At 33.9% G+C, this 15,072-nt stretch overlaps 1 protein-coding gene across 7 annotated transcripts in view; it reads left to right on the top strand.

Annotated features, from left to right (window-relative positions):
• Window positions 1–8,977, top strand: part of LOC148626854 (uncharacterized) — a 47,876-nt gene extending 38,899 nt beyond the window's left edge. For 5 of the 7 annotated variants that reach the window (XM_088550245.1, XM_088550110.1, XM_088549895.1 and 2 more), the window contains 8 exons: window positions 690–827; window positions 1,797–1,934; window positions 2,146–2,280; window positions 2,990–3,127; window positions 4,837–4,977; window positions 5,816–5,927; window positions 6,214–6,272; window positions 7,046–8,977. In XM_088550245.1, the coding sequence (XP_088406371.1) occupies window positions 690–827; window positions 1,797–1,934; window positions 2,146–2,280; window positions 2,990–3,127; window positions 4,837–4,977; window positions 5,816–5,927; window positions 6,214–6,272; window positions 7,046–7,068 (884 nt within the window). In that variant the 3' untranslated portion in view covers window positions 7,069–8,977. The remainder of the gene's footprint in view (window positions 1–689; window positions 828–1,796; window positions 1,935–2,145; window positions 2,281–2,989; window positions 3,128–4,836; window positions 4,978–5,815; window positions 5,928–6,213; window positions 6,273–7,045) is intronic. The other 2 variants (XM_088550172.1, XM_088550328.1) reach the window with 2 other exon arrangements.
• The last annotated feature ends 6,095 nt before the right edge of the window (window positions 8,978–15,072 follow it).

Genomic DNA, 15,072 nt, shown 5'->3' with positions numbered 1-15,072 from the left:
CATCACTACAGAAGTGTTATGGTCGTCATCATGAACTCGTGGATCGTTATGATGTATCCATCTGCATCATGAAAACTGATTTATTCAACGGGTTATAGTTTTCCTTTCCTCGTTTGTCTACCCCGGACTTGACTTTATATGAGCAACTCGGCGGGTGTTTCTAGAAAAGCAGAGGACGCTTACATTACCGGTGCATCTGGTACCTGCTCCCAGTTTTTAGTGGAGTCCGAGTTGCTCATTTACTTTTGTTACTTTGTATGTATGATTTTGGTTACTTTATGTTCTTTGTTGTGTATGTCTGTTTTCCATGTCTGGTCTTTGTCCCTGGATTGTATTCTTTTGATTACCGCTATAACCTTGGTTCCCTTGATTACTCTTTGACAGTTTTTTTACTCAACTATACGCTTAGCCATAAATTGCTACCGTTACATTAATCTTCTAGATACGGTTTAGTGGCTTTGAATTAAGCATCTGAGAAAAAAAATATATGTTACCCTTTCTATTTGTCGTTACAAAAGTTAGTGTAAGAAGCTTTCCATGAACTAGATATGTGTTTTCAATATACCGCATCCATCTGCCATAGCGTGGCTTAACTTTAATCAGTGAGGAGCTAGAGGTAGGAACGAATTGTCAATCAGAACACCAAAAATTATGAACATATTACTACTAATGCTGTTATATATATTCAGGATGCAACCACCCACAGTTCGGACAAGATTGTAATGACATCTGTCATTGTTTGAATAACACAGAATGTGACCATGTGTTAGGGACCTGCCCTAATGGTAAATGTGAAGCAGGGTGGAACGGAACAGCTTGCAACAATCGTAAGTATAATGTATGTAGCAAAAGTATTCAACAACTTTTTAAATTTATTGAAGTGTCATTTATGAAAGTTTTAGAAGGGATTTGTAAGTAGCATATAATTTAAAAAAAATGAGGCAAAATGGGTGAATGAACACGAGGTTCTTTTTTACTATTATTTTTGCAGAATGAACCCGTGCGGGTCCGGCTGTCAAAAGAATATGCCCGCCGCAACGCTAAGATTTTCGTAAAAGACGATTAAATAGGTCTCAGAACCCTCCAGGGGGCTAGGGTGCTCTGCCCACAGAGCAATTGGGTTGTGTGCCCCAGATGGTAGATTTTTATTAGGGTACCCCTGGAATCGTCTGGCCATAATACAGAAAACATGACCGTCAACCTTAGTGGTGCTACTTGCTGGGAAAGATGCCACGCACATTCAAGAACTCTGCTGTGGTATTCGATAGAAGTAGAAAACTGCGCGCTCTATCGAAGGAGGCTAAATTACCCGACCCTACCCATACTCCATGTTTCCAGTTGCAATAGCAATTCGTCGATCCTATTATCCTTGTGTCTTATTTTTCATATCATCACCATTTCATGCTCATTTTATCATCCATTTCATGTTGTTCATCGCCCGCATATAGCTGAAACATTACTGCTTGGGCTTTTAAGATCAATCATTAATCAATCAATCAATCATTTTTCAGAATGTATCTCTCCGTACTTTGGTGATAGCTGTAGCAAGGAATGTCACTGTTTACAAAGACAATGTAACCACGTTGATGGCCGATGTGAACATTACCCATGTTCACCTGGCTGGAGGGGGTCGACTTGTGTTTTAGTTACCATAATAGCCTGACATATTTTATATATTTAGAAGCGGACAAAATATAAACATTAAAATAATTTTTTTCAAGCATTTCAATATTTTCTTCTTTAGATTTTTAATGTAGCTATGAATACATAGATGTTTATACTCATCTTTTATTCAGAATGTAGTCATTCACAATTCGGACAGGAATGTAGGGAAACCTGTCATTGTTTAAGCAATGCTGAGTGCCATCATGTGACGGGAATTTGTTCAAATGGTAAATGCCGAGCAGGATGGAACGGAACGTCATGTGTAAAACGTATGTATATCTAATTTTACATAATATTAAATGGAATTGAATAGCTGCAAATATTTTTAGTGCTTCACTGGAAATATCTTCCCTTTAAGATAAGTATATTCATAAGACTAAAGTTTGTTTGCAAATTTATTTCCTTCAAAATATTGAACATATATTGTTCTTTGACTAGCACCGAATATGTTATTTCTTCCCTACTGTTTATATCATACAGGATGTGTTTCTCCATACTTCGGTGATAACTGTGACCAAGAATGTCATTGTATACATGGAGAATGTAACCACGTTAACGGGAGATGTGTTGTTCAGCAATGCGAACCTGGGTGGAAGGGCCTTTCATGTGATCAAAGTAAGTTTGTTTAAAAGTTTAAAACTTCTGTAGTAATGATTTCAATCTTGTAACAACATAACCCTGTTCCAGACCCTATTTGTTAGTTCTAGCGCGATACAAAAAGTCTGCTTAGTTTCGGCAGGCTCTAGCACAACGTATGAGTTGTGATATGAACACTCCATACGCAGGTGCTGAAGGGATGTTGCCACAGAAGAACGGAAAGTTGACAATTCTGTATGAAAATTCTTCCGTTTTAACGTTATTATATTCTTATAATAATCTTAAATTGAGTGTCTCCAGAAGATCTTTCAAATTTTAAGTGTATAGGTAATAGTAAATTCGATTTCACGCAGTGTCTTACGACCAAAAACAGTCTTGTCCTATTGCGCGGTAGTCCGACAATACATACATAGCCATTACAGTATGTTACAGGTCTATACTGTAGTGTTCATCAAATATATATATCCTGTAAAAGTATATTTGTTCCGCAAAATCATGTCGGGGATTCGGGCGTAAATCTTTTTAAATTCTTATTAAAATACTTAGAAAAGGACTACATAAATCCAGGTACATCTTGTGACAAAAGTACGTTCATTTTGTATCATTATTTACACTTTAATTTTTTTTAATGTTTGAAAATGTAATAGAACCATTTTACGAGAAATGTTTCAGTGTAAGTTGTTATTCATTCTAGATGCCAAGTCTTAACAATATATTTATTTAACAGAATGCAGTAATTCACATTTCGGAGAGAATTGTAATGAGATTTGTCACTGTTTAGAAGGAGTAAGCTGTGACCATATAACAGGCATATGTTTAAATCGTAAATGTGAATCTGGTTGGACAGGAAAGGCTTGCAATAAAAGTAAGACTAGCTGACCACGTCTTTATTTTGATATTTCGCATGTTTTTGTTCAATGCCTCTTAAGTTTTCGTTATAAAGATGTTTTTCGTATTTGAATATAATACACAAGAAATCGCCTTTTTCGTGAATGATAAGTGAACATATATGTAATTGTTTGAACGGCACTAGTTGTGTACCTACAGATGGAAGATGTAGCGTTGGTTCTTGTCAGTCTGGATGGATGGGGTCGTCATGTGACCAACGTAAGACACATGTGATATATAATATAATTAATCAAGAGTAATAATTGAAAGAACGGCCAAAGACGGCAAACACATACGAACAAAATTATAGAAGTACAATACACGTCCTGCTACAATGTAGGAATTTAAAACTTAACTTGTAACTAAAGCATTTTTTCTGTATGATAGTTTAGTACTTACACTACGGCATTTCATAAAACAAACCCTCAGCTATGTGGGTACAAGTTTCTACTTTGAGCTCTCCTTTATTCAAATATGATAGCAATTCAAGATCTATGTTTTTTTAAATACTTTATACTTCAAAACTTCTATTTCCTATACTCAATTGAAATCCCGACTCAAAAACTTTATACATCATTGTATCTCCAGAATAGACGGTACTTCTAGATACAAATAAATAGTACTTGGTAGATAGATATTCCTTATATTTTGTAAAAGAAAAAGATTCTAAAATCAAAGTTCAAATATACCGGAGAACATGTTTTTTTTTCAAAATGCTGTAAATATCCAATTGACAACATATTTGTCTGGCGTGGTGAATGGTTTCTTCAAAAAAAAAATTATTTAATCGGCAATTAAATGGGAACAAATTGTGCTCCTTTTCTCGCTGACCGAACCTTTAATATTATGGGATTGACTTTATAGATGATACGATTCAAAAAGGACAAATATCATTTGACCAGATCCTTTAATCTTTGTTTCCGCTATATAGATTACGTATCATCGTCTTTGTTTCGGTGATTTTATCAATCACATCTACTCCAAAGAACCTGAAATAAAAAATACTACAAACACTGTGAAATCAGCCTCATGTCTTGACCTACAATTTTTAATCAAAAGAAAAGGAAAACTACTAACCAAACTATATGACAAACGCGGTGACTTTTCATTCTGTATTGTCAACTTTCCTATTATCTGTGCCAATTTACCTTCAGCACCTGCGTATGGAGATTTCATATAACAACGCATACGTTATGCCAGAGCTTGCCGTAACTATCTATAATTTTTGTACCGCGCTAGACGTACAATTAGGCTTCTGGAACAGGGTAATGTTGATACAAGATTGAAGTCATCACTACAGTGTTGGTCGTCATCATGAACTCGTTTATCGTTATGGTGTATCCATCGGCGCCATAAGAACTTATTTGTGAACCGTGTCATAGTTTTATGGGTGGCTCGGCGGTTGTTTCTAGAAAAGCAGAACACCCCTACCCTCTCGGTGCACCTGGTCCATGCTCCCAGTTTTAAGTTAAGTCCGAGTTGCTCATTTACATGTTATTTTGGTTATTACTCGTTCTTTTTTTGTTTGTGTCTGTTTTTTTTTCTGTTTAGTCTTCATCCAATGATTGTACTCTTTCGCATTTTTGCTAGAAATTTGGTTTCATTGATTACTCTTTAAATAGACTATGCATTTTTGTAAATCAATCACATATCCTCAAATCAATATATTTTAATAATGAAATACAGGATGTAATTTGGGAAGATATGGTCACGACTGTAGTCAGATATGTTACGGGTGTATTGAAAACCTATGTGATCGATTAGAGGGAAAATGTGAGAAGAAAGGATGCAAAGCCGGTTTCACTGGTTCACGATGTCAGTTTATTGGTAATATATTTTGTATTTTATTATTTCGATGATGTTAATATAATGTATTGAGTAATGTAAAAAATGTGGTTTTAATTTAGTGAACGAGGTATTGTCACAATATAAACTCAAATCAAAGTCATTGGTTTTTTTATGGCGTCATAAACATATGACAATTTCCAAATTTTATACCAGGAGAAATATGAAGTACAATAACAAATATTTTTCATTTATCATTTTTTACCTTTTAAATCAAGTGTCTCCTCCTGTCTTACTAGTTGTATGTTTTGCTGGAAGAACCCCAAATACTGGTATAAAAATTCATGTAAACTGTTGCTGGTAGAACCTCGAATACTGGTGTAATAATTCATGTAAACTGTAGTTTGTTTTTCGCATTCAAAATAACTGCATCGTAATTCAAAAATCCAACCCAAGCAATTAAAAACCGAGATCACCAACGCAACATATAGATAAAAATTGAAGGAGTGAAAATCACACACACACAAAATATATCATGAAATAAGTTTCAAACACTTGGTAAATACCAACATTAATGACAAGAAGCAGGAAATTGATAGTGTAAGCTTTCTTTATTTACCAAAATATGCCCTCTGAGTATCGTATGTTACAAAAAGTAATAAGGTGCGATTAAAACACACATTAAAGATAAGGGATGAGAATAACTGTCGGAAGAAATCCTCTTCCATTGATGTTTAATAGTAAATTAACATATAAGTATAAAATTTCTTTATTAGCATTTACAAAAAATGATTGTTGATATGAAAGATTATAACAAAAAAAAAGTTCATACTGTCAGAACATAATGTAAAATCATGTTTAATCATTTTCATATGTATAGAAGAAGTACGAGAACCATTGGCATTGTCAACCGTATTGGGAGGTGGAATCGGTGCTATATTTGTACTCCTTATTATTTCCTTAGCTGGTATATTTCTTGCGAACTATTTAAGGTGCGCTTTTTATTAAACAAATTGTACTATTTCATTTCGTTAGTCTTTTGATTACTCTTTTTTAAATCTTTCATTTTGCTATTTGAAACATCCAATCAACATGTTACGTTTGTGTACGTCGTGTAACATAGATAAAAACTTGGTATTTATTATAAATTGATGATACTTAGATTTATAAATTTTACTTCCAAGTTTAGGATAACAATTCCAAGTTACAATTTAATTATCTCTTCTATTTTTGTAAAGGGTAAAAAATGAAATTCTCAATCTGCCTTTTCTCCGACAGGTACCGGAACTATCATGGCGTTGACGATGTGAATCAAAATATACAAACATCCGGCAATGGTAATGTATAAAACATATGTACCTGACAAAAGTACCAAAACATGATAAATAGTGTCGATGATATAACACAAGAATAAACGACCTGTCAAAATAGTTATAAAAAATATTCACAGCCCATACTATTTCTTTTTAATGTTTATTTTCAAAGAAAGCTATCTTAGGTAACCTTAGTTTTTAAGTTTAAATATCAAGATACTGTGTTAACAGTTGAAGATATATATAACGTCTCAGAATGTGACGACTCTATTCGCTACACTGCTCCATCGGATCAAATTGATACAGGGAAGATAATGTAAACGTATAGAAAGGTCTGAAAAATTCCCAACGATGTTAGAACTGTCAATTTTGCGACACAAATTTTTGGTCGTTCCCACCACAGGACTCGAACTCGTGCCGCTGTGACATCTACGTCAACACCGCCTGCACAGAGTCCAGCGCCCTAGACCACTCGGCTAGCTAGGCTATATGAAAATAAAGCTTTCGCTGGCCGGGTCTTCCTGAACTGTCCCGTACAACCATATATCGTGTACTAAGTTACAGCCCTAGATTAATCCTACGAGGAGGAATGACCCGGCCAGCGAAAGCTATATTTTCATATAGCCTAGCTGGCCGAGTGGTATAGGGCGCTGGACTCTGTGTTGCCATAGATGTCCCAGCGGTACGAGTTCGAGTCCCGCGGAGGGACAGCGCTAACACATCGTTGGGAATTTTTCAGACCTTTATATATATATAATTGGCTACTTAAACATTAAAAGAACAAAAACTACTTTCAGGTACAGTACAAGCAAACCTATGAAGCTATAGGACATTGATGTGATGTGTTCGGAAATACCAGGTGCTTTATAGTTAGACCAATTTTTTCCTCCTTTGTTATGTTTTGTATTTAATTGGTTTAGTTCATTTTTTGATTTGATTTAGATTTTAGATATGTCTTTATGTTATTGCAATGGAGAAATTGTTTTGTATTTCTTTTGCTTAACATGTACAAAATGCAGTGTGTGTATGTGTGTATATGTGTATGTGTGTGCTGTGAAACATTTCTACTTTCTTAAATGACCACATGCAGAAGATTCAGTTTTCATGTATATGTAATGGAGCAACTTGTAAAGAACGCAACTTCTTGTTACCCCGAAATCGTTTCATATAACTTATATTTTAGAGGACCTAAATGACTTTGACGAAATAAATTCCGAAACACTCTGTAAAAATCAAAGACCGAAGTCTTCAAAGTCCCTAATCGTCAAATATTCACTGTCACTGATTTTGACGTACTTTAAACATCCGAAAAGGTACAAATGCGATATAAGCTCTGAAATCGGGTGACTTCCGCTAAAATCTTGGTTCCCTTGATATTATTGCGTACTCTTTCGTAACCGTTATGACCTGAATGGCTATATATAGATATCGGTGTCCTTATAATATATATGACCTTTATATAATCAATTGTAACGAACGCCTGTGTTTGAATCGGAAACTGTCAATAATAACGTTAATTCAATGCTAACCGATCATTTCATCTTTTAATGTGAATTCCCGTTCTAATACAAGCAAAAATCACGCATAGACATGTGTATGATATGTTTGAAAAAATGTAGTGATCTTTGGGTCACTTATAATATTGACAGGGAACCAGTTTATGAACCAGATTTAGTAGGTAGCAATGAACATTCATAAATTTTTTGGCATGCTATTGTATATGACCTATATAAACTTGTAACTAGCATCAGTGCCTAAATCGGAAACCGCGTAATGTTCAAAGCTAAATTACCATTTTATGTAAAGTTTCCCGTTCTCATACGAGCAAGAAACATACGTAGAACACACGTGTATGATATTTAAGAGGTATATTTTTATCACGTTTGAAGCTAGAAATATGACACTGTGGCGGTGAACACGCCGAAGATCTGCTGGATTATGTGGCGTATAACTACACATTAATGCAAATCATATGCAAATATTAAATACAAAAATTACGAGTGCAAGAAGTCGCCAACACTATTAGCGACTTAAAAAGACCTAATGCCCCGCCTAAGTTAACAATGCAACTATAATCTTGTAGTCCTAATGTTCATAACATAAGCAAGAAGTTTGCAATCACTCTTATTGTTTTGAATTCATAAGCAAAATGTGTACCCCATTGACTACTTAAAACAATATATTAATATGAAAACCCTAAGTTGTTTTGTTTTGTTTTTTTTCTGTTTTTTTTTTTCTTCTACATCTTTTTCTGTTTTTTTTATTTGTTGTGTCACCATTCGTGTTTTTGGTAACTTGAATGACTTGTTAAAATTTTCACAGCACAGTCCAAACTTAATAAAAATAAAATTGCTGAAAAGGGGATTTTCAGTTTTCCGTTTGAATATAGCATAAATTCGACTGTACAAGTTACCATAGGACGAAAACGCTTGCATTTTGGTGTCATTTAATCGGTACAAAGAGAACTCATTAAGTATCAACATTAAAAATAATAACAAATACAACAATATAAATAATAAAGGTAATAATAAAAAATGAAAAACACTGATTCAAGTTTTACAAAATCTCTATCAAACGAAAATTTTCATAAAAGCCACTCCATTCAATACGGTTAAATAAACACTTACACATTAGTAATAGATTTAACATATTCCTACCTCTACACGCACCAGTTCTGTATGTTATTGGCTGATCTTAATTTCTGAATGTATTAAAATAATAATACTTTTTGCACATTTGTTATGGTATATTTTTATAGCCCCGTGCAGATCCGGGTGTCAAAAGAATAGGTCTGCAGCAGCGCTATGCTTGTCGTAAAAGTGCTCAGAAACCTAGCCGTGGTCTAGGCGCTCTGCTCACATAGCAACTGGGTTGTGTGCACCAGGTGGTGGAATGGGGTACCCCTGGCGTGTTACATGCTGGGGTTGTCAGGCTATAATACGGAAAACCTGACCGCAAACCATAGTGGTGCACCGTGTTGGGAAAGATGCCAAGTTCCTCGCACGTTAAATAACCCTTCTTGCTGTGGTATTCGATAGGAGTAGGAACCATTGCGCTCCGCCACAGGAGGCTAAATTGCCTGACACTATCCATCTCTCCTTTTTTCTAAAAATAAGAATTTGTCGACCCTGTTACCTTGTGTCCCATCCCTCTTTCCTATCATCATTTCATGTTGGGTTCATCACCTGAATATAGCTGACATATTTCTGCTAGGGCGTTAAATCCCAACAATCAATCAATCATTCAATCAATTAATCTATTTATAAGTGTTTGAATCCTGGTTCCCTTGCATTTTCTCTTAATATTTACAAAGACTGACAATCGGAGAAGAAGCTTTTTATTGAACAAAATACAAATCCGACAAAGAACGTTAAAAGACTAAAATAACACGTACATAGAAATACAAAGGTAAATGAGCAATCATGTCTCAAGTGAAAACTAAGGTAAAGTCCAGGTTCACTGGGAGGGTAAGCGTCTTCTGCTTTTCCAGAATCACTCACCAAGGCGTTCAAAAATGTAACGTTCTTTGTGGACTAAAAAGGAAAGGAGGGAATGTAAAGTATGAAGAACTGATCGGTTATCATGGTGTGGAAACTTCAAAATCTTCTTTGAGTCTACAAAATTTGTACTAATCTCTTCTCACTGAGAGTTGATGTCCTCAAAAACGTTCGAAATTTTGCATTTGACAGAGGAGGCATAAATACTTTTTCCAAGTACATATAAGTAACTATCATGTGTCATGTGACTTCTCTCCTAGCTTTAAAATCTATCAGAACTGAGCTTCGTCATGACACCATGATTTATCCAAAAGAGCAATATTCGAAAAGAAGTAATGAAAGAAGAATCGACTTATTTCAAAATTAAATTGTGCATGTTGTCTCTTCTTGTCATTGACAGCAACACTAATGCCCGTACTTTTTAAAATGTAGACAAGCATTGCAGGACCTAAGTACATACAAGACGCACCTCAGGAACCCCCTGACTTGTGAAAATTCCAGTGCCCTTAATTTTGTTTACAATCTCCATTGTCAAATCTGAACATGATTCAAAATGAGAATCTCCGAAGATAGATATCCCCCGGACCGAAGTTGAGAGGACCGTGACAGGTAAATGGTACCACATATTTTAAATATAATGGGCACAGATGAAGACTAATCAAGATCGTGTGAGAGAAGAAAGAGGGAGCACAACTTGACTCACTGGCAGATTGAGTAAAGGTTGTAAGGTACTTTGCCTTTGCAACCTTAAACACTGCATAAATGTTCGACTAAAAGTATTCAAAATCGGAGAACTGTCTCCCCGCTCTTCATTAGAATTATGTTGTTGTCCCTCCCAGCCACAACTCAGATTTTTATCTCATCGTTTCTTTAAGGTTTTCGAATTATCAAAAGGTAGACCACATTTACAAACTCTTATCCGATGTAAAAAGCGACTATATTATTCGTCAAAGCGCGGTTTGATTTGACTGTGAAAACATATGTTTGAGTTGTATATTTCGGGCATGATTTGAATTAGAAGAGTATGTAGCAGAACACATCAATAAAATCTGATGATAAAAATGCCCTTTTTGAAGTAATGTTATACGACAAAATATGCTTGATTTTTGAATTCATCCCATAATTTTAACATGCTTTACTGCATGGTCATGGCGAGTTAAAACAAAAATCACGGAGCATTACAGAAAACTATAAAACATGGTTCAGTTACGCAAGACAAAATTCTACATTTAGCACGTACTGAAAGGAAATTCATTAGCAGCAAATTAAAAATGAGGAATGGCATAACCAAGGAAAACAACTCAATTACAGAACTCCAAATGCCAAAAGATATAATACTCCGTTTCTTCAATTTCACCAACGATATTAAAACGACGGTGATTTAATTAACCTGAGTCAATACAAACAAGAGATATCGGACGTAACAAACCATCCACAATGTCACTAATGAAAAGCAAGTAGACCATAGTAAGAACGAGAAACAGGCTATCCATAACCCAGTATACAATCCGGAAACAAAGAATACCAGTAAAAATAAGCCATACACACAGACAAAATGCCATAATAAACACAAAATTACTACGATAAGATAAACATAGACAAAAACAATAAATGAGCTGCCTCGACTTCGCTAAAACTGTAAGTATAGTGCAGATATACGGTCAGGACAACATTATTCGAATCTGTTCATATGGTGGAAATGGCAACAGCATTACGTTCAACGAATTATACCTATTGAGATGATTTTTGAGTCTTTTGGCAACCAAATTTGATTAAGGGTAATACCAATATAACGGATAAACGGCAGTAGTCAAACGACAGTAGTCAAATGACAGTAGTCAAACGGCAGTAGTCAAATGACAGTAGTCAAATGACAGTAGTCAAACGGCAGTAGTCAAATGACAGTAGTCAAATGACAGTAGTCAAACGGCAGTAGTCAAATGACAGTAGTCGAATGACAGTAGTCAAACGGCAGTAGTCAAATGACAACAACCATAACTACACAACATTAATTTGAAGACATTTTGAATGAACATCCATTATCTGTTTGTCTGAATGTTTTATAGCTTTGATAACTTTAAACGGTTCACAAAGTCATTATAGGTTTGAAATGTACTGGCATAATGTATGCATTGTTATATAAAAATTAATACATAGGGTAAAAGAAATGTAACCTGATAATTTTGATATATGGACTTTCTTTTTATGATTTCTTTCTGAATAAATCGTTCAGCCGTTATTCCTGTTTTACAATAGCAAAAGAGCACAAGTAAAATCCTTCAACCAATAATATAGAAGAGCAGCTGATTTTGTTTAATTCAAAAACCAAAATAGGAGCACAAACCTTTCAAAAAAAGTTTCAAAAACAATTAATTTTTGTATTTAGGCAATTACCCTTTTTTATATCAAATTTTGCAAAGAAGCAGTAGGGTTTATTAATTAAAACATTATTACAAAAGTTGAATGTTTATTCGGGCAAGTTAGGGTTCATTCATTTACCTCATTAAATGCATTATAACGTGATTTAATGTCGATCCTTGACCTAGTGATCCAATTTGTAATCTACACACTTATATACAACCTACAGCAAAATACTTCTTGGGATGCACTTTCCAGTGCGTGTAAGACAGATAGGTAAGTCAACTGTATTGGTGCATGCAAGTCAATTGATGAGAAATATCCAAGGCCGAAAAAAATAATGTTATGTATCCGATCACCATTCTGAACTTTTTTATGGGATACGCAATGTTCTTTAAAAAAAATATTTCATAGCCATAGTGATGTCAGATGATGTTTTTCGTAGAATATTCAATAGACATTGATTTTGAATTATACATTTAGATTTACTATAGATGTAGAGTAACACAATACCCTCATTCAACAAATGCAGGCTTTGATATACAATTAGGTGTATGTCAAAAAAAAAAATTTATAAATTTCATAAAGTATTGAAAATAAATGTCTGCTCTTCTTATATTTGCAGATAGACAAATGTGGATGAATCGCTTCTCTGTTAAAAAGATGAGGGTTTTATTTAGTATCGAGACAGTAATACTACACATGCAAGAATAACGGATGAGGGTTTTATTAGGTATCAAGACATTAATACTGCACACGTAAAAATAACTTAGTTTTATCTAATTGTGAAGATTTGCAGGATTTAATGAAAGAAATATTCTAAAGAAAAGTTAATGACAGTGTTTTGAAGTGCTGAATGAACACACACGATATATTGGTTCTGAAACTAAATGATACTGGCAGTGCCTCTGGATATATACAGCTGCCAAACAAGTACTATACTATACTGTTTTTGTCCAAGGAAACATTTTTCAGACTGCAAATTTATATAACTATTTAGAAGTTGATTAAAATTGTTTGATACAAGATTTAGTTAAAATATTGATTTTGAAGTATTAACTGTGAGTTAGTACCGATGGATTTAGCCTTAAAGTCCTTTATATACCGGAATTCATAAGAATTTAGAATGTTTTTTGTTGAGTACTTGACTGTAAGTGGAAAATGTTTCCATTATGCAGTTTTCTTCTCTTTTGCAAGAGAACTGTTTAACTAGGACTAATGTAAAAACAAAGACCTTATAGATGTAATATTAAAAAATCATAATTAAATACAACAAATCAATTTTCTAATATTAAAACATCGTTCTTTAACATTAGAAATTCAAGTTTTAATATTAAAAATGATTAATATTTAAAAAAGATTTTGTTATATTAAAAATTGAATTTCTAATATTTCAAAAATTATTTCTTAATATTAGAAAACATTCATTTTTTTCCTCTTTGGCAAGCCGTTGGGGAATTTATTCCTCATTTATTGATATTGATGAATATTTAATAACATGTTAATAACTATTTATCAACATTGTCATAAATGATTTATTGATATCAATGAATAGATGAATTAGTAACATGTTGATAAATATTTATTAACATGTTGATAAATCATTTATTTTTTACAATATAGCCTCAGACACGGTAGGTATACAAGAGAACAACAGAAAAAACAACAAACACAAACATGTACATAAATAAGACAAATACACAGACACAATACACAGAACAGTCAATATCATAAAACATATGAATACAAACAGATTCACATTTATATTTTAACACATTCACTTTCATATGATATTAGCTATTTTAAGTTAGAACATCTTAATTTTGTCAAATGAATACGTTTTGCTGGGGACAAACTGAGAAGATGTGGTTCAATTCTAAATTCATGTTTAAAATTAGAGTAGAATTCACCGTGAGATATGTTGTCCATTTGGGAAAACCAAGATTGATAGAATTGATCACATAATATCTGTTTCATTGCGACCTTCAGCCAATTAATATTTACTTTAACGTGTTCGTTCCATAAGTAACTAAGACCCGTATCATCCAAGATAGGATTAACGTAGAAAACCCACCTAAATTTGATTGGCTTATTGTCATGCAATTGAATCATCAGCCGAAGCATTAGATTTGACAGTTTTTGTTCGTTTTGCATAGTTCTTGCCCAAAAGCTAACCATTCTTATCTTAACAAATACTTCAAGTGGAATTCTACCCAACTGTCCATAAACCATAAAATTCGGAGTGCTTTTCTCAGCTTAAGAATATTTTTACAAAATTTAAGATGCACCTTTTCATTGTTTTGCATATTTTCAAAACCCCAGACCTCATGCATAGCAATATAACAGTATTGGTGATATCAGTGAGCACTCCATATTTTTGTAGCCTATGCCATATTTTGTTCAGCGCGTGTTTTCCTTCGGGGATTCATTGGTAAAAAAAAATACAAACCATGCATACATGTATATATCAAATGGAAGCTAATAAAAGGACATGTCAATGCATGAACATATTAAAGACAAAAATCCAAACACAAGAATAAATTTCACCATGGCAACCACACAGAAATTATGTAAAAATGCACAAAAACTGACAAAAAAATACCCACTTTAACCTTCAAAATGACAGATTTCCAGCGAAAAATACGAATATTTTTTTTCTGATTTTCTTGCTTTGGACAATAGGCTTTTTAAATAATCACACTTCCTATGAGCATCCCCGGTAAGATTTTAAGCTATTTTACTTCCAATTCCACTCACCAATTTGTACAGGGTAAAACTTTCACTTACTTTCCTTTTCACATGTTGGACAGACAGCCATTGGTAATCAAAAGAATGTGATCCAGGGACAAAGACCAGACATGATTATCTGAAATTATTTTCCCTTTTTCATTGTATTTTTCAACTTTTAACCACAGACCATCTCTCCAAACTGTGTCAAATGCTTTTCTTTTAAAGTCAACAAATGTGAA

This window comes from Perna viridis, chromosome 1 (assembly GCF_037379345.1).
Source record: "Perna viridis isolate PV_CMFRI_1.1 ecotype Kerala chromosome 1, ASM3737934v1, whole genome shotgun sequence".
Lineage (NCBI taxonomy): Eukaryota > Metazoa > Mollusca > Bivalvia > Mytilida > Mytilidae > Perna > Perna viridis.
Note: the sequence above shows the minus strand (reverse complement) of the source record. Positions and strands in the feature narration are given on the sequence as shown.